General features: G+C 37.0%; 4 protein-coding genes across 4 annotated transcripts; 1 reads left to right on the top strand and 3 right to left on the bottom strand.

The window, feature by feature from the left end:
• Positions 1-1,031: 1,031 nt before the first annotated feature.
• Positions 1,032-4,597, top strand: LOC112286152 (glucan endo-1,3-beta-glucosidase 7). The gene is made up of 4 exons (XM_024527787.3): positions 1,032-1,317; positions 2,159-2,953; positions 3,820-3,853; positions 4,095-4,597. Exons 1-4 carry the CDS (start codon positions 1,260-1,262, stop codon positions 4,192-4,194), a joined length of 987 nt encoding a protein of 328 aa, XP_024383555.1. The 5' UTR covers positions 1,032-1,259; the 3' UTR covers positions 4,195-4,597.
• A 2,097-nt stretch (positions 4,598-6,694) lies between these two features.
• Positions 6,695-8,509, bottom strand: LOC112285330 (phospholipase A2-alpha). The gene is made up of 4 exons (XM_024526042.3): positions 8,194-8,509; positions 8,035-8,071; positions 7,620-7,745; positions 6,695-7,369 (listed from the first exon to the last, which is right to left on the bottom strand). The coding sequence occupies exons 1-4, from the start codon at positions 8,293-8,295 to the stop codon at positions 7,056-7,058; spliced, it is 579 nt and encodes a 192-aa protein (XP_024381810.1). The 5' UTR covers positions 8,296-8,509; the 3' UTR covers positions 6,695-7,055.
• Positions 8,510-8,660: 151 nt separating this feature from the next.
• Positions 8,661-10,670, bottom strand: LOC112285331 (uncharacterized). Its single transcript, XM_024526044.3, has 5 exons — positions 10,157-10,670; positions 9,738-9,883; positions 9,416-9,600; positions 9,196-9,254; positions 8,661-9,105 (listed from the first exon to the last, which is right to left on the bottom strand). Exons 1-5 carry the CDS (start codon positions 10,290-10,292, stop codon positions 9,071-9,073), a joined length of 561 nt encoding a protein of 186 aa, XP_024381812.1. The 5' UTR covers positions 10,293-10,670; the 3' UTR covers positions 8,661-9,070.
• A 2,693-nt stretch (positions 10,671-13,363) lies between these two features.
• On the bottom strand, positions 13,364-14,934 carry LOC112285476 (uncharacterized). The gene is made up of 4 exons (XM_024526338.3): positions 14,747-14,934; positions 14,392-14,479; positions 13,909-14,097; positions 13,364-13,820 (listed from the first exon to the last, which is right to left on the bottom strand). Exons 1-4 carry the CDS (start codon positions 14,885-14,887, stop codon positions 13,762-13,764), a joined length of 477 nt encoding a protein of 158 aa, XP_024382106.1. The 5' UTR covers positions 14,888-14,934; the 3' UTR covers positions 13,364-13,761.
• Between the last annotated feature and the right edge of the window lie 5,433 nt (positions 14,935-20,367).

Genomic DNA, 20,367 nt, shown 5'->3' with positions numbered 1-20,367 from the left:
AGAGGGGATTCGGGCCCAGTTTGACCAAGTTGTGAGGGAGGGAGGAAGTTGGGGGGGATTTTGTTGGAAACTGCGAAGAGGGGGACTCCGAGCAGAGTGGCGGAGATGAAGGAGCCCAGCCCAGCCCAGCGGGAGGAATGGAGGACGACGACGAAGACGACGAGCTTGAAAAGCGTGGGGGATGGGGGGGAGGGGAAGGGAAGGAATAAGGAGGGGAGCGCTACGGAGTGAGTTGTCCGGTCCGGAGGATATGCGGGTAGGAGGAGCCAGTGAGGGATGAACATGCGGAAGACAGGGAGAGGAGCCACCAGGGATGGCAGAGCAGCTGATGATATCATTGTGTGGAAAATCGGCGGAGATGGGGAGATTGAAAGATAGACAGATAGCAGGAGGGAGGAGCGAGAGCAGGGAGGGAAGGACCAAGTAATCGTTGCCTGACTATGTCAACAACGGTAGCGAAGGAAGGCAAAGGAAACGGAAGGAATGAAGGGAAGGGGAAGGGTGACCAGTTTTTGGATGTTTCGTCGTTGCTTTTAGGGAGTATAAAAAAAGGCTGATTATTTTTCTTTTCTCTGGTGCCGCATGATTGAGGCACTTTAGGCCAGGCAGGAGCCTCCATAATGCAGCGAGGGCAGTAGCAATGCATGCCCTAGACTGCTACCTCCCTGGGACTACGCTACCACCCAACCCAGTCTGCGATGGATGGCTGCTTGCTTGCTGGACTGGTTCTGGAAAGCGGGCGGAAGGGGAGGAGGGAGGGGAGAGAGAGAGCGATATACAGTATTGGTACCCGGTGATGGTGGTGGGGCCCGTAAAAGTAGGGGGGGTGTTGCGGCGTCCAACGGCTACAACAGCAGACTGACTGACTGAGTTTGCCAAAGGGATGGAAGCAGTGCGGCTCTCCCTGGTTCAGGTGGCCACAGAGGCAGCAGAAGCGCGACGGACCTGTTCCGGTTCCTGTTCTGTTGTTGTTGACGTTAGCAGTGATAATAAGTGAGGCTGCTTCTCCTCACTCTGTCGCCCTCGCACGCTCTCTCACGCTCTACACCGCGTTCTGCATCTCTCCCAACCCAGCTTCTTCTACTCCTCTACTGCTTCCTTCAGCCCCTACCTCTCCTACCTCCTTCATTCACCCCACCCCACCTCTACCCCCTTCCCCCCTGCTGCGTTGCCTCTCTTGTGGTGCCTCCCATTGTCTCTCTCCCCCTCTTTCCTTCCTCATGCGCCACTGAGCTCCTGGGGATCGCCCTTGCTCTTCGATGGGGCCTAAATGTGCGTTCCTCCTCGTGCACTGCCTCTTCCTCCTGCTGCTTCAAGGTGAGCTACGCATCTACGCCCCTCTCCTGTGCTTTGGGTTGGTCTTCTTTCCCCGTTGGTTTCATCCTTGCTTTCGTTGCATCGGGTCTAACCTGCTCTTGAGCTCGAGGTCTGGTTAATTGCATTGCATTTTGTCTAATTCGCTGTCCCATGCATTTGGGAAGCCGTGCCGTCATCTGCAATGTTGAATCTCGCAATGTCTTCTACTCTACGTTCTTGTCTTCAGAATTCTATGCCTCACTAGCGTAACTGAATCGGATTTGATTATTTCAGCGTCTGAACTCGGTCGAAATATCTGAGTTTTCAAGGACTAGCCGCCGACGTTAGGGTTCACACTGTCTCACCTATGTGATCGCGGATCGTATCGTTCTAATTCAATTCGTGTGACACCTCACCCATTATAATCTGTTAGGCAATAGTTTGCTGTGTTGGAACCCTTCCAAGAACGGCCATTCGGATCCCATTAACTGTAGGTGCACTTGACCTCATGTATAATCATTCTTTACCTGCTAAGGTAGATTCCTTTGAATTTATAAATACTTCGAATAATGACGTCCTTTGATGTACGCCTCGGATTCCTTGCGTACAATGCGGCTCAAGATTTAATGCGTTGACAATGGTCAAGTTGGTTGATTCATGTGTGGGTAGTTTTTTACTAGTGAATCTTGATTTTCTCATAGTGGACATTGATTCACACGAAAGTGTGAGCCGTGACGGACGCGTGAGCTGGCTCGGTAATCCACGACGGCGAGGATATGTCGCATTGGGAGCTAGTTGGGATTTGTCTGAACAATCACCTATCATTATTATGTAGTAACTGTAACCCTTTCTGCGTGCGCAGGAACAGTGGAAGCTGGTGTTGTGAAATACGGCCTTGAAGGCAGTCGAGAGGAGGCGACCTCTCCAGAGGAGGTGGTTAGGTTGCTCAAGAAACACTCAGTTAAGAGAGTCACGTTCTTCGGTGCCAACCCCTCGATCCTTAGGGCCTTGGGGAATTCCTCTATCAATGTGAAAATTGGACTCTACAATTTTGAAGCGGAACACTTGGCTGAAGACTCGAACAACGCCCTTCAATGGGTGAGGACGAACATATCACCGTTCATGAGAGACACGAATATTACTGGACTGTATGTGGGTGCTGACGTTCGCTCACAAATGGTTCCGCTCGCTATGCATCTCGAGCTGGCCGTGGGAAATCTTATAGATGCTTTGGGGGAAGAACAGCTTACCTCTCGAATCCAAGTGTCTTTTTCTAGTTCTATGTCTACATACAGCGATGAGTTTCCTGTCGCAAGCTTGCTAACCAGCAAGATTGGACAGAATCAAACGTTTGTCATTGATATCAGGAACTATTGGACGCCAACATTTACGAATCACAGACGGCTTGGCGATGGCAGGGGGTTTGTTTGGTGTGTAGTACGAAGGGACGCTAACGTTTACGACGTTCAGTCTGCTCTGAATTGGGCTTGTGCTAGAGTAAATTGTGGTCCGACATATGCAGGTGGCAGATGTTTCATTCCCAACAGCATTTGGGATCATTCCTCTTGGGCTTTTAATGCATATTTCAACAGCATGAATGGAGCTCCAGAATCCTGTAACTTTTCGGGCACTGCCTACATTAGCTCGAACGATCCAAGTAAGTACTCTGATGCTGCTTTCCCAATTGAACGGTTATCACATGCTTTCAATACACGATCTTGCTGGTATTGTATCACAAAGCGGTCGACTTTGCAGTGATAGTCAGCCTTATCCTTACCTCTAGATTTTTCGCATGCGCGTACTATCAAGTCTCATGTGCATTTGAACTGGTTGAAGAGCGCTAGTCTGTGCAGTGCATCACCTCCTAACAGTAGCGTAAAATCGTCAGATCATCATGCTGAGACAACGTGATGCTCATCTTCGCCCGATGTGTAGGATTCTAAAGTGATTTGCACTCGGACATTAACGTCCCTCTGGGAGGTTTGTAGTGTAAAGTCTAGACCTACATTTGGAATCTCCATTTCTGACACTGCAATGCATTCTAATGGTAGTGGTAGACATCAAAATCGAGGAGGGTTAAGTTTTAGTAGGAAACTGCCAAGATCTTTCATATATCTAAGCTGCCCTGTTCTTTGGGATCCTCTACCAGCTTAATGTAGTGCCTTTCTCGGCACTAACGACGTGGTGGGCAGCTTCACACTTCAGCTGTAGTGAAATACGTAGTTTGTAGTAGCCATTCCCATCTATCACCTACTGGGTAGGTCTAGGTGCCTGTTTTCCCCCTAATATTCTCTTTATTGTTTACTTTGCATCCCCGCTGCCGTTGGGGCTGAATTCGCCAAGAGAGTGTTTGCATTTGAAGGGTCGTTTGGAGAGTTCATTTTTTCGAGGCTCTATTTGTACGAAGAGTTACTCCGACGCTGGCAATTATTTATATAGTGTCTACGACCTATGGTAATACCAATTACCGTACTGGACATGGCCGATCTCTAAACCCAATTCTATCTTGTATGTGTTCTGCAGGTTCGGAGCAGTGCTTCTACCAAGGCACCAACAGGTAAAACTTCCAGCCATATGTTAAAGTTGAAGTGACTTAGTAATCATTGTAAATTTCCTGTCGTAGGCGTGCAGGATTCACGTTCGATTATAGTGAGGACATGGGGAAAAAGGTTAGCATAGGAAGCCGTGCAATAGAGTGTCCATCCAATGTATACTAAACCCAGGAGGATCATCCTCTGCGGAAATGAAGATAGATTTACGGAATCTTTTGATCTCATGCGTTTTTCCTCTGTGTGCAGAGCCTTGGTCGTCGGCGCTGCCAACACGCATGTAAGGACAGTAGCGCTTTCCCTCACAGCCTCCCTCTTCACATACTTACTAGTGCACCTCGTTTTGTAGACACAAGCTCAATTTCAACAGCAGTATCCACAGCATGGAACCACTAGCTTGATACATCATTTGTTTCTAAAGGGATGCAGTATGGCCAGCACATCTGATTCTTTCCACTTATACCATGGTGAAGTTGAGATGCCCCACGGCTGTCTTCAGTGCAGCAGCAACCGGGCTCTGTGATACTCTGCTGCATGAAGTGATGTGGCTTCTGTCTTGTACACACATATTAATTACTTGCTAGGAAATCCAATGACGTCATTTTGAGACACTTCCATCGAAGTTCACTATAATGCCTCGGTAACTTAGTGTTTTATTACTTTAGTTCCAATTTAACCTCCTTCTTGTACTTCTAAGGAATTTACGTGTTTATTTCATCAATACCTAACATGAAGTTGTTTAATTTCGAGAATGTACTTCTCATTGTTGTCTTCAAAAATCGAATTCTATCCTCAAGGCCTCGGCATATTCAATTTGAGCACGGCAATTATAGTCTGTACATATCCACTCATCTAGCAAAACCCTAAGTTTGTTGATATTCGGTGGTAAATATGTACATGTAGTTTATTTATGTTACAAGTGTTGATTTGTAAGATCTTGTGCAAGCAAGTGCCATTCTTGTCTCTCGAGACAGAACCTTTTTGTACGATATCTGCATGTGAAATAAGTCCTCTATTTGTAAATAAGCTCCATGTGCACCACTTTCCACATGCTGTGTTGCAAGTGCAACTGTGTACTTTCAAGTTGAAAAATTCTACCCGCAATGTGCGTACATTTATTTGGTATTTTTGCAGCCATGCAGTAAGCATAGTCACTACAGGTAGAAATAACCAAAAGAATATTCTAACTAATTATGAAAAACATATGTGCAATGATGTGGAACAAATCTTCCAAACTTGTGTCAATGATCTTGCAAAGTATATCTTTTGAAAAAACAAATTTCAATAATATTTTACTATGGTTTTTAGTAACAATTTCTATAACTTTATATTAATTAATATGGAATAAATAAAAATGTAAATATCAGATGCTTATTTTGTAAATTATTTATCTATTACAATACTCCTTTCTTATGAAAAAAGAACACTGTTTTTTCATTAAAATTGTACATGTTGTAATAGGGATTTTTTTTCAACTTGTCCTCGAGAAAAAGCTAAATCTCTCCAGCCTAACAGAGTTTGTCTGCAAGACTTCTCCAGCCTTTCAATAGAACTTTCTACAAACCATTTCTAGCAACATTTTAGCAAAGAAAGTGTTTTATTCCTACCTTGCAGAAAAAACGCTTTCATCAGGTGATATTGAATCTTTTTTGCGTATTTGTTGGCTAAGTTGCAATCATTAAAGGAAAAATTGACTGTTTGATGGAGTAAAAAGTTTATCAATTTCTTACATTCTGTTGATGTTATTTTCTTTGAAAGCTTCTAGAATAAAAAATAAAAAAAAAATAGTATGAAAAATTATGATATTTACTATGATACAAAACTAACTTAAAAGAATTAATTACAAATATTAGACAGATGGATTCAAAATGATTAACTAAATGATCAATTAATCTTTGAACTTAATTACTATTATTTCAATATCAAAAAGATATCGCTCTTTCTTCTTTGTTTTATTGGTCTAAAAATTTTATGAATTTTATGGTATAAGTAAAGTATATCTTAAAGCTTAATAAATCAAATCATAAAATCAAATTTTTAAAAGGAAAAATACAAAAAAAATATTTTCATATCTATATATATATATATATATATAGATATATGTAGATATACATGTTGACGACAGTATTGTATTTTGTTTGAAGTCTTTTTTAACATATCTGTAAATTTACTTGAATAAGTAAATATAATGTATACTAAAATGATCATAAAATATAAATCAATAATTGTTTCAAATTAAAATTTATATTATATTCATACCATTAATGTTCTAAAAAATATACTGTCCAGAATCAATTTTTATTATATAAATTTCTTTATTCATTTACTAGTTATATTACTGCAACCTCTTACTAAAATTGCAATGGTAAAAGTGAAGGAAAAAAAATATATTTATCCTCTAAAATATATCAGGAAACATAAAATAAATCATATATACTTATTAAAATTTTCCAATAAATATATATTTATACATATTCAACCACGAATTAATATCTAATGAATTGCGTATTTCCATGCACAATACATATTTGTGTGTGTTTTTGAATTATTGGGCTTCTCAAGAGTGTATTCTTTACTTCAATATTACTATTATTATTCTTTGTGGAACCAATGAAAAATGTATAGGTATGCTTTTTAGTTGCATTGTATGCACCAAGATTTACTAGTGTATTGTGTATTATTACACATCGTTCACTTGCTTCAAAATATTACCCCCAGAAGCAAAGCAAGAAAAAACGTCCAAGAGGGCAGGTGCCTATGGCGGCGGGCACGGTCGTGACGATGGGTCCATCAGGAAATCGGTGCGTGCGGTGAAATTATACCCACTCGGATTGCAAGAATGAGGCGTCTTTATGAGCACAAGTGCCTGTTTGGATTAGCATCGCATAACATCATATCATATCACAATGGGACAATGCAACAACAACAACAACAAATGAGATCCTGCTCACAGATCTCAAGCTAAAAACCCCACTTCTAAGACCAATTACTGCACTGCGCAGCTAGAGTACAGATTTCCAGGTTGGGGAAAGTTCATCCTACTCACCAGACCTGCTGCTGCTGCTGCTGCTAACATGGAATTCAACAACAACAGCAACAACACACAATAAAGTTTCATGGGACGGCTCATCCCTACACAACACCAGATATCCATGTGTGTCTCTGGGTGTCAGGCACCGCCACTGGAATCATTTGCAGCTCTCGGCATCATCAGCCCACACTCCTGAGAGCGGGAGACAACTCGTGCGCCCAGAGCAGGGAGGCCCACACACCGCAGATGAGAACAATACTTGTGATGCGGTCGATCAGCATGCCAGACGAAGGGTTCGGAGCGCCGCCAGCCTGCGGGGCACTCCCAGGGGCGACGTGCTCGTGAAATGTGGTGCTCTCCAAGGCCACCATCACCGTGTTCTGCACCGTCATGGCTGTGCAATTACTGCCCTGGTACACTACCGCACCCGTTGACAGGTACTGCTGCAGACAGCTCCGCAAGTTATACCTGCATGTGTGATTCGGAAAGTTTGCTGCACAACCGCCATAACACTATTGTGAACGTTTGTAATACAGTGTTGAAGTGGTTTATAGGTAGTTACGTAAATTCTCACGCACAAGTGGCGGCAGCTGCCGACGTAATCCACAATAAGGACGTTCCAAAGCATGATATTGTCGCTCTTAGAGCACTCTAATACTACATAGACAATTGCCCATCCTGACTTCTTGAACCCTATATTGCAGTGAATCAGATGGAGGAGTGTGTGGAAGCTCAAATCTGACCAGCGTTGCGGCCGACGCAGAGATCATGTTGTTTGCAACATGCATCGAGGCGGTCACACGGTGATTGATTTGGACATCCTGAGTAACCCACTCCACAGAACTTCCCATACCTTATTTTGTGTACACCTGCGGATTCATTACACGGCATTGTAACGTTGAAACGCGTACACAGTATTTTTCTATCTCGGCATCAGCTATGAGGAACCTTCAGACTTGATCCTGACCCGAACTCAAGTAAGAAATTCAACTAAAACCATGCAAGGCTTACAGAGCTATCGTGACTGAGGAAAGAGACCATGTTCTAACACTGCACGACCAACGGGAATTGATTATGAGAGCATTTGATGCAGAAAGAGGAACATGCATGGCGTGTATCGTAAAATTTCCTGAGGTTGGGTGAAAGTCGCCAGCTTACTCTGGCAGTTGATACTCTCGCAGTGCTTGCTGCAACTCTGCGGACACCCAGTGAAGACAACGATTAATCCGGCAACTGGACAATTAGTCGAAAGTACATTTGAAAAATGCCAAAAAAGGGTAACTTAATGATGGTAGGAGACAGTGAAAGAGGAGGCACTCTGGTGGTGGAGTTGAGGATGAGCGCGGAGGCTGTAGTTGGCAACAGGATGGCGATGAAGAATGTCTGGAACATCACGGCGGCTCCCATCGTCCTGCCCATGCTGAAGCCGCGTTGAGATCCAACCAGTACTAGATGCGGAGCGAGCAGAAGATGGTAGCAGCAGCAGATACTGAGTAACCAACTGGTACAACTGGTGAAGTTTACGCTTTGATGGATTATTAGCAGCTGTTAATGGACAAAACCTGATAATGATGATGTTGATGTTCAGGTAGTTAGTTCAAGCCAAGAATTGGAACACATGGCGCTCCACCGAATAATTTTGAATTTGAGTGAATTATTGCTTATTCCGTTCCCCTGATGATGGAGTGTGTAAGCTGCTTCATCAAGTGAAGCCACTTCCACCAGTAGGGTCACTACCGATATACTTGAATTAATGGTTTTTCGTGGTTGAGGAAGCTCCTGAATAGCTTAAAACCACCGAAACAAATGATAAGTTATATTCCGATATGGTTGCGTTATCAGACGCTCAGTACAACATATAATATTCAATCTTACTTTTCTAAATTACATGTGCGTAGGAATTAAGTGGTAACTACTTCAAAAGGAAATCTCAATGACGTTAACTAGATTATCTATCGACAATGTACTCCAGGATTGTATGGAGTACACAAGCGGTCTATTCAAGCCCAAGATGCGACCGGTGAAACTGTGGTCGATACAAAAAATGGAATTATGGGCTCCTTGGCAACACAAGAACAGCTATATGTGCGCTTCTGTCCACACTCTTCGACGCCACATTCCCCAGCACCAAACTCTATCCTCGCCACTTATCACATGAATCTGCCGCCACTCTCCCGAGCACTTGGATAAGCAATCACTTATCCACAAACTTCGTTTTAGTTCCACCATCTGCCACAGCACATCCCCAGCATCATTCATCTCTTCTTTTATCTTCGAAACTATCGCAAATCCACATCAGAATTACCGTCAACAACTCACCTTCTACAGATTCGAAGTGTACTTCCCGAGTGTGCTCGGCGTCAATACGGTACTCAAAACTGCACACCCCGTTCAATACACCCACCAGCTTCGTAAACTTCTGGGCTAACTGACATCCACTCTAGAAGAAAGAAAATAAATAAATAAATAAACAAATATCCATGAAAATTTTCACAATGTTCAAGAAAGAACCCACTTCTCACTCAGCAGAAACTTGTACCTGTTGGAGAATTTTACTTGGAGTTCGTTCTCAGGTAAGGTGGTAGTGAGCTGCTTTACGGCTTCCACTAGAACAGTCACAATCTCTGATTTCCGCGTGCTTGCAATAAGAAAATCGTACTCACTTGGGACACTTACCGCCAAGAAATTATCGCTTAATTCACTCAAGCTAACTTTATCTATGTTCTGCACAAGCCATTCACTAGCCAAGTAAGAGGGTTGGCTTGTTCGGTGCAAGTGCAGACGAAGAGAATTTGCGACCAAGGTAACAGCACAGACAACACGTACAGGGAGTGCAGAAAAACAGCTGGGGAACACCTTGCCTGCATTGGGATTCGATGTTTAAGACGGAAAAACACGGAGTCAAGCATGTAAATTGCAACGTCGGTGACTATTAGCACACGGCGCACAAGCTTACATTTACGATTCACCTTCATAATGTTGTCAGCAAAGAGCACTTGCTTATCCCCTGCAAAAATAATTATATATGGTAATTGCTGAAGAGTATAGCCCTAAGAAATTATTTAGAAGAAAGGTAGAAAAGATAACTTGGCCATGGCATTACATCCAGACATTCCTAACATTGCCTGGCCGAAGAATGCAGACACGCTGCGTGGACTAAGAAAGATTCTAATGAGCAGAGATTGATCACACTAGTAGACGAATCACGGCCAATTGAACAGCCATATTATCTCATGAGCGTCACAAGCCAAGAATGAGGAGGGCGAGAGAGTGAGGCTACCTTGTTTGGAGAGCAGCTTGACGATTGTAGGGTTGGCGGGCACATCAATGTAGTCCGCGGAGTACACGCGGTACATGGAAGAGTGCCGACGAACTTTCATGCCCATAAACGGCTCCATGCCGTCCTCACCCAACATGGTCAGGGAGGAGACCAGAGAGACAAGTCCTGCAATCTAACAGCAACTCCAGGGAACAAGCACGCGGGCGGGATTGGGCAAGCACGGTACAAGCAGACACGACGAGGGGGATTGATTGCAAGGCGAGGTGATTGCAAAGACGCGACGAAGAGGATGATTTTAGGGATGCGATGGGGGATCAGAAGTGAGAAACATGAGGGCAATGCACTTGATTCAGCAGATCGGGCAAGTGGGTGCAGTGCGAATCACAATGCGACGCAGTGAGGGGAATTGGGTTGCACGGCGAATCGTGATCGGGGCAACAACGGAGGTGGGTGGGGGCGGAGGAGGGGCAGTGGAGAGCAGGAGCAGCACGACGAGGAGCACTTGTCACTACGTGTCGCAGAAACCTCCCAATTCAATCGACTGGCTCCGCCATTTTGGGCCGTCGGATCGAAGCTTCCGCTCAGATGCGATATCAACCGTCGATCAGATTTCCTTGGAAAGGAGGGAGGGAACGTATAGGAACCTGGGGGCGGGCAGGTTGGGAACTCAGAACCCTTTCCTCATTCAGCCCGCACTGATCCACATTCACATACATGGGTGCTGAATTTTATATATATATATATATTTAAAAAATAGTCATGATAAGATTAAATAAAAAATTACAAGATGATAAAATAAATATTGAACTAAATATAAGAGCAATATAAAAACAATATAAAAACCTGCATTGTAACTTTTGTGTGGTTAGTTTTGTATCTTTTAAAAACACATGCAATTTCTTCTACACATATACAATTGTATTAGAAAAGTTAAGATAACATGATTGAAGTTGTGAGGTATATTTAAGTTAGTTTGTAGTTGAATTTTGGTAAAAATTTATAAAATTCATTTTAATGTACGTTTAAAATTGAAAATACTATATTTACTGATGTAATGATTATATATATATATATATATATATATATTTTTCGTGTACATAATGAGAAAGGTCATCCGATGTCATGCCCCGCTTAGCCACACAAAAAGTAAAAGGAAAGGGTCATCCCCCCCCCCCTCTGACCGAAATCTGCAAGTGTGAATAGGGTTTTCCATTTCTGCTGTATATTTTGTTTGGCTGGCTTGCCACTGTGACAACATTATTAGTGTTTTGTAAAATGTATGTAATGAATAATAAAAAATTAAAAATTAATGAACCACTACTAGAAAATTCATAAAAAAGAAAGATTTACTGTTGAGATATTTATGTTATTAATAAATTATATATTGAAATTACTCAATGCAATTAAAAACTAAATATTTCGATGATTAGTATGTTTATTCGTTATTTTATTCACTGTCCATTAACATGGTTTATATTTTACTTTCAAAAGAATCAAATGAATTTTGTGGTGCATTACAGAATAATTTTATTTAAATAATAAATAAAATAAACCTTGAGATGATTCACACTAGATTAGAAAAGTTCATGAATTTTTGCAAAGGTATTTAAGAATTATAAACAACAGTTAATTTTAATAAAGGAAGATTAGAAAATCGAATGTCTGTGCCAACACACAATAAAATATCTATATCACAAAACAAAAATAAAATAAAATAAAAAAAGAAACTTAGAAAAGCATAATATAAAATAAAATAAATAAAAGATAATATAAATAAATAAATAAACTCAATCAAATTTATACAGACACTTTTAGTTGCATTAGTACCTTCTCAAATGATCCCTTTTTTAAGAAAATTAATAAATAAGAAATAAAAAAATCTGGTTAATCTTTCATTTATACCGAGAAATAATTATTAAGTATTGAAAAAAGAAGAAAAAGAAAAAGAAGAGTCTAAGATATTGTAAGAATGCTTTAAACTACTAATAGAATTTGAAGTCAAAATTTTGAATACAACACAAAATTTATATTAGAACTGATGTATTTATGGGTGCCATTGAATATAACAAGGATATCTTTTATAAATATAATTTATTTTTAAAATTTACAAATAGAATAAATTTTTTATTTATGTAAATTAGATTTCTTAAAATCAATATTTTTAAAGAATAATGCTTAATTTTTAGTGTAATTGATCAATTCAGCAACTCAAACATTACACTAGTTTCTACAGATATTTGTAATAGTAAAAAAGAAAATAAAACTTTTTTTGCGTTTGAATTTATATTATATTTTTTTCTACTTATTGTTACAAAATGTCGGATTTAGCTTGGAGATCATTACAGGTACATTAACGCATTAAAAATTACGCTACAATATAATATCTATTAATTTAAAAAAAAACGATCAAATTCAAAAGGTATTGAATAATTAATCACATAAATTGTTGATATTGATGTTGTTTTATATATTTAGAAAAAAACATGTGTGTACATACCATAATGACAATTAAGAGTTATATAACATATCATGGACAATTTTTCTACACAAACCTCCAAACCTAACCAACAAATAATCATTATTGAGCTGATTGTTATCTGTAAGAAGTCCAGTTTGGGACAAAGGATATTACCCCCTCCTGCTGCCCTCAAGCACAATCAACAAGGCGCACATTCTAAATGAGATAATTTAACCTTTCAAAAGACAGCAAAAACTAAAGAGGACTTGCATACAATAGGAACTGCTCAATAGTTAGAATACTTTCGCTCTTGGACTACCTTCTTTTCAACAGATTTTGTACATACCGAGCTCTTCATTTGAATGATCATTTAGTTTCACACATTCATTCTTATTCATTCACATTCATTCTCCCGAATACCTAGGAGTTGACGCATACAACATTAACAAATCATTGGCATTTTCTAATACACTAGTATGACATAAATTATGACTAGTACGGTTTTAGAGTATTGTTTTGAATCCAGTTTCAGCAGAAAAAAACAAAGACAAAAAATAAAAAAATAAAAAAATAAAAAAATTGCAGATTTCTTATAACACTTTACCGGAATTAACTCAAAGCCAAGTAATACTGCTCAGTGAAACAACAGCATCAAACTAAAATAATCATAAGAGCAAAAAATACTTGGACCTTTAACAATTTGCCGATTTTCTACAAGCCACAAGAGAGTTAGTTTTGAGCACGTCACATTGGGGTCAAAGATAACGTTGTTGAATCTCAATGTTGGTCGAAAGTTGACAGATACCATCACAGTCACAGTTAAAGATTCAGCAATTTCGTGATGCATAGTTGGGGTGTTCAAAGTCTACATCTCAAATATATCTATATCCTTGCGAATTGTACGAGCATGTCATAAAACCATTCTAAGGCCCAAAATGACGTTCTACAACTGCAACTGAGCCCATGCATAGCTTTTGGGAGAAAAAAATTGGTTATGGATGCTACAGACAAGACCTGTTTGGGGAAAAAAATGAGACACCTCCCAACTAATATACAGAGGTACATGGGAAATGATACAGCGTTACAATATCCTAATCGGAAGCTGAGAATTGCACTTCTACAAAAAAACAATATGGTGGATATCGTTTCAAATATGACCTCTGCCTCCGCACCGGAGGCACATATGGTTTCCAGCCCCGCCGCATCCTGCAAGAATTCGTGTCTAGGTGTGAGAGCTTTGACTACAAAATGAGCTAAAAAAATCAGAATTCAGCAGAGGGTGAGAAACACGAACCTAGGCAACGAACTTTGACGATTATGCCCTGGCTCTCCAATATCGCATCCACATACAGCCCCGATCCAGCACATGTAGCACATTCCACAGCTCCTTTGGCTTCACACACCGGACATCTAGGGTTGTTCCCTATGGCCCGTAAACCTTTTGGCAGCCCTGTTGGCCTTTCAATCTTCTCCTCTGGAATGCCTGCAACGGAGAGAGAATGCCACAATTTAATACACGCGTGAATGCAAATAAAATTGTCAAGAAAACGACCAAGTAGGACATTCCTGGGACGAAAGTTGCATCAAAAAGGCCAAAAAACCGGCAGTCGCAACAAGCTACTGCATACAGGTAACGGCCAAGAGTAAGATTTCATTCATATATTTATCAAATTTCCCCTACAATTGAGACTGCTGATGGATTAGTTCCAGTAACCCATCTACAGCAATTACAACAAGAGCACCCAAGGATGCCGTTGAATTTAGGGTTTAGGAACACCTGAATCCGTGTAAAACAACGATTCCAATTTGCCAATTGTTTTATCGTTTCCACAGCTAGAATTAAATCCTGGTAAGTTGCCGCCTGGCTGCGTAACATGAGAATCGGAAAGAGTTAAAACAACGCGCAAAGCCCCTCAAAACATACCGAAACATGGCAATTGCAACGAACGTAGGGAGCAATAGTGCGTAGAACACTCCACAAGGGAGAAGCAACAGGCGAAACACTGGAAGGGAAAGGATGGGAACAAGGACGATGCCACAGCACAAAGGGGGGAAAGGAATGCAGCGGAATGAGAGGAGGAGCGAGGGAATAGAGGTAGCGATGGAGCGCAAGGCGAGGACAGGGCGAGGACCTGAGAACCCACAGAGCATGTAGTAGTGGTGGCCTGGAAGGTGTAAGAACGAGAGCGGGAGAGGCCAGAGATGAACTTTGCAAGGGCGAGCGACGACGGCAAAGGACGAGCAACGCAGGGGACGAAAGCCATGGCGGCCATGGCTGAGTGCAACACAGGGATACGCAGTGACTGGCCTTGTGCAGCAAAAACAAAAAGGATAGATCACCCGACGGATACAACAACGATCACAACGACGACGGCGATGAATCCGAAGAAGAGCAGGCTGCTGATGCGCGCAGCGCCGCGCTGCGTGGGTGCCTCCTCTGTCATGCGCCGCACGTCCCTCGTCTTCCTCACTTTCATCCATCCACCTTCGCGCACCTTCATTCGTCGACTGGCTTACCCATTCATCGCATGTCTCACTTCTCTGGTCATCCATTTTGTGGTCATTGCTCCGGGTGATTATTTATTCGTTCGTGCATAAACTCATCCCTTCTTTCCGTGTTGCCGATCTGGTGGAAACTTGTCCAGATGGAGACAACTGCTTTAAGACCTTGGATTTGGTATGTACACACACAAATACATGTTAAAATAAATAACTAAGGAATATTGGTCGTTCTCTGTATAAAGTACAATTGAAATGTTAAATTAAAAATCAGGTTAGAGTTTGGAAATACACAAAATATTTAATTGAAGTATGAATATAAATTTAAGGAAACTTTAAACATTGCACATGTAGACAATTCAATTCGAATACAACTAACTTTATAAAGCATACTTTAAAATAAAAAAAAGGTAAAAAAACAAAATTCGTAAGAAGTTAAGATACTTACTAAAACAATTATATTATTAAATGCTAAGTAAAAAATTATATTATTTTTTACTTAGCAACCACAAATTAAATTGGAATCCATTTAATTAGCATCTATTAAAAAATATTAAGAGAAAAAAGAAAAAAAATATACTCATATTAATGGAACCATTTATATATTTTTAGTATAATTAGCAAACATAATTTTTAATTACTACAACAACTTAAATAACTAAGTTAAAAGAATTTTGAAATAATCTACATTTATAGTAGTATTTTTATCTTCATTACTTTTAATTTATAGGAACTTAATCATACTTGGAAAAATAAAAATATGTGATATTGAGCACAAGAAAGTGTTTTAGTGTATTCATGCATTTCCATAAATTCTCCAACTTCCTATGGATTCTTGTATGTTTCTTAGCATTTCCTAAGTTTCTATGGATTCTTATGCATTTCTTGAGTGTTTAATCACATACACACACACACACATACATACATATATATATATATATATAGATATATATGCATTGTGAATGTATGTATTTATATATTATAATATAATATAATGTTATGGAAGCATATGATATTATTTAATAGTTTACTCATACATACATACATACATACATGCATATGCATTGTGAGTGTATGTATTTATATATTATAATATAATATAATGTTATGGAAGCATATGATATTATTTAATAGTTTACTCATACATATATATATATATATATATATATTAGATTAATTTTATTCAATGAAAAAAATCTATATTTTTAATATTTTTAAAATTTTAATGATTAGAATTTAAATAGAATATAATTCAAAATCAAAATCTAATTTTAAGTTATTAATATGTCTTCATGTTCAATTACAGCACTTCATTCTTTTTATTCTATGGACAATAGATAACATTACATGCTTGTAATTACACATCAATGGCAGCCAAATGTATACTTATTATAAAATTAGCATTTGTTAATATTAATGTATTACAACTTGATAACATAAAACTTAAGATCTTTTAATATATTATTCAAAAAAAGAACTTCAATAGAATCTAAAATGCTACATTGATTATTCATTCTGCTTCTAAAGTACATGTATGTAATCTACTAAAATAAAAAACAAATACTTTATAAGTCTTACATAGTCATTGAAGACATTGATGCATAACATGTTGCATATATTGGACATGTATGAAAACATACATACATATCTAATTTACTATAATTCATACATTTTCATATTATATTTTATAACTCTAATATTTTCATACCATTAGCTATAGATAACAACACATGCTTATAATTGCACATGTCTAGCTATTAAATGTAAGCTTAATATTTAATTAATATCTATTATTGTTGAAATATTACAAATTTATAACACAAAACTCAAAAACTTTTAATTTATCACTCAAAATGAAATTTCAATATAAAATTTAAATTTTCTTTGGATGAATTATTATGCTTCTAAAGTATATGTTTATAATATATTGAAACATGAAAAATGTGCTTCAAAAGTCTTCGATAAATACTAAAGATAATTCTTCAAAATATATGATATATTTTAGGCAAGTATGAATCTATACATATGCGCATCTAATCCATATACTATTGGATAAACCTTAAATTTATTGAAGCTCCTAATTTCAATAATACTTTAAAATTATTCTTATCAAAGTTGTTCTATTGTAATATCTCCTAACTATGTGCAAAATACCTTTAATATTGTAATTAGTACCATAAGCATAATCATTAGTAGCTATAATATTAATATCATCTTCTTTGAGCGCTTCAAATTCTATACTCACAAAAATAACATTATATCATCAAAAGATTGTGTTGCTTGTAGAATAATTCAATACAATCTTATCATTTGTTTCAACAAACATCAAAGAATTTTTGCAAAAGCTACTTTGAATTTAAAGAGTTTCAAAAAGGAAAGAAGGTTATTCAAACCTCACTATTAAGTGTATACTTAATTTTACTTGTAAGTGCATATTTAATTTTTGTAGCAATTTCTTCTTATAAGATTCAAAAATTAACACTTAAAAAATAATGACAATTGCAATATGCTACTTCATGCTCCTTCTTACTTTTTCATGGAATATATTAGATGTCATTTTATTATCTATTACCAAGGTCACCTATTAGTTTATTTTTTTATTTTTTTTAATTAAGTAGTACCTCAGAAGGTCTCTCAAAATTGACTTATCTTGATAGTCCTTAAAAATATCCAACTTGAAATTCTTCAAAAATGACCTCTGCAACATGTGATATTTTTTTATAATTTCAACAATCTATTATAGCCTTTTTTATTGCTTGACATCTTTTGGTTTAAAACAATATAAATTTTTTGTGTAGTACCACCATATTTAATCTCCTTTGCAATACATGACTTCAATAAAAAATGAAATTCTCTTGAAAATATCTTTGCTATTGCTATTTTACACACATCATTACTAAATTACATAACGCCAAGATAATTAGCTATTATGGATATCCATACTTACCTAAATAAGAAGTATTGAGTAGAAGGTAAATATACATATATTTGATATTAACTTGTGACAAAGCTTCTTAGATGCTTTACAAATACATATTTGATTTTATACATATTTATAGTTAATTGATATGTTAAAAACTTGGCAAACAAGTCATCCGTGTGTTGTATATATTGGTAGCTTGTGATACAAGTTTATTATATGATGCATGTAAGAAAAAATTGCCTTGCAAGTTAAGATATGTGTCTTATACATTAGACATATATTAGAGGTCTTATAGAATGTTGCCACGTAGCTCTTAGTTACATAGTATATATAAAAGTAAGAGTGAAGCCTTTTTCACTCTTATCAATGTCTTTTTATTCCTTAGTCTTATTTCAAGACTTTTTAGTCATCTTTTCTTTAACAATAACCATTCTAGTTTAATACTATATCACTTTTGAATGATTTTTTAATCTTTTGAAGTGACACAAGGATATATTGATCTTTTAGTCTTTTAAGATTTATGTTCTTAATAGTTTGATAATAGAATTAAATCATTAGTTTTGTTTTGTTTTAAAAGTGAGTGGATTATCTTATTTTATCCAAAGAAGCAATGTGATTTTAAAATGAGAAGCATTGTTGCCAAAAAAGATGATGTGTCAAAATATGAATTTTTTAACTATAGTAGGGATTATGTGGCTCAAATTCTGCATAATACCTAGTAAAAAAAACTATTCTTTTCTCAAATTCCTCACCTTATTTTACAATAGAAGTTTATTTAGGATTAAAAAATCACAAAGTCTTTGTTTTGTTAAATTTAAATATCTCAGCTTGTTTTTATAAACAAAGCCTTTGTTAAAAAATAAGAATATATTTAATGAAAAAAAAATCCATGCATGTAGAAGTCATAGATGATTATTTGTTATTCTTTATCAATATTATTCATAAAATAGTTCTTTTAGCAACTAAAGATCATAATAATTTTCTAATATTAAATCATGAATAAAAAACTCCATTTTATACTAAAAATAATTTTTTTGAATATAATGTCATACTTTTTAAATTCACGAATATATTAGTATGACGGACATACACATGTAAGCCAATAATTACATGTATAAATAGGTAGAAGTAAGTAAAAGTAAGTAAAAGTAAATTAATTCTATAGTATTTGATATGAAAGCTTCGTAAAAGCCTCATAGATGCTGCTTTGACTTTATAGGGGTCTTTAATTGAATTTTTGGATTAAAAACGTGGTCAACAAGTTGGCCATGTGCCACACATGTTGTTAGCTTGAAGACCAAGATAACTATGTAGCCCACACATAAAAAAAATTTGTCTTGTAAGTCAAGGCATGTGTCCTACAATGTCAACACATATTGGAGGTCCTATAGAACGTCGCCATGTAGCCCCTAGTTAGATAATATATATAGAGATAAGAGTGAAGCCCTCTTCACTCTTGTCAACTCCTTTCTTGCTTCCAGTCTAGTTTCAAGGGTCTCTAGTTTTCTTAACTTTTGGCAATAGCCATTCTAGTTTCTTTCTTAATATGTATATCAAGTTATTTCTATTTTGTCATCTTTCTTCGAGAGAAGTCTCACTTATTATTTGTCTTTATCATGTTCTTGTCCTTGACAACTAGTTACTTTTTAATATCGAATAAATCATGTCTTTTTAAAATTTCGTGATGATTTTGTCATCTATTATCTAAATGATATTTTAATCTACTCTAAAAGTATAAAAAACCATTAATTTCATATTTTTTATATATTAAAATACTAAAAAATATAAGATTATATTTCAAAATAAAAAAAGTTTGTATTTTATATTACTCAAGTTGACTTTTTAGAATAGATCAACTTAAACAATGGCATTATAATATATTCTAAGAAGGTTTAAACTATCATATATTAGAAAGTTTTCAAAACAATAAAAAATATATGACATTTTTTTTAAAAAAATTATTGATTATTATTAGATCTTCATCAAGAATTTATTTCAAGTTGCATCTCCTCTTATATGTTTGAATTGTAAAGACAAAATTGAGTGGAATAAAGAAGATGAAACATCTTTTGAAGCCTTGAAGACAATATTTATTTTTGCACCAATCTTGTATTGTATCAAATTTTTTAAGGCATTCTTTATAGAAATAGATACATCAAACTTTGTTATAGGTGCAATGTTGTCACAAATAGAAGTAGATAACAAGCTCAACTTGATTGCTTTCTATTCTAAAAAAATTTCAATAATTGAAATTGATTATGAGATTTATGCCAAAGAACTTTTTACAATCATAGATTTATTTTAAGAATGGTATCATAATCTAGAAGGTGC

This window comes from Physcomitrium patens, chromosome 8 (assembly GCF_059467195.1).
Source record: "Physcomitrium patens ecotype Gransden chromosome 8, ASM5946719v1, whole genome shotgun sequence".
In the NCBI taxonomy this organism is placed as follows: domain Eukaryota; kingdom Viridiplantae; phylum Streptophyta; class Bryopsida; order Funariales; family Funariaceae; genus Physcomitrium; species Physcomitrium patens.
Note: the sequence above shows the minus strand (reverse complement) of the source record. Positions and strands in the feature narration are given on the sequence as shown.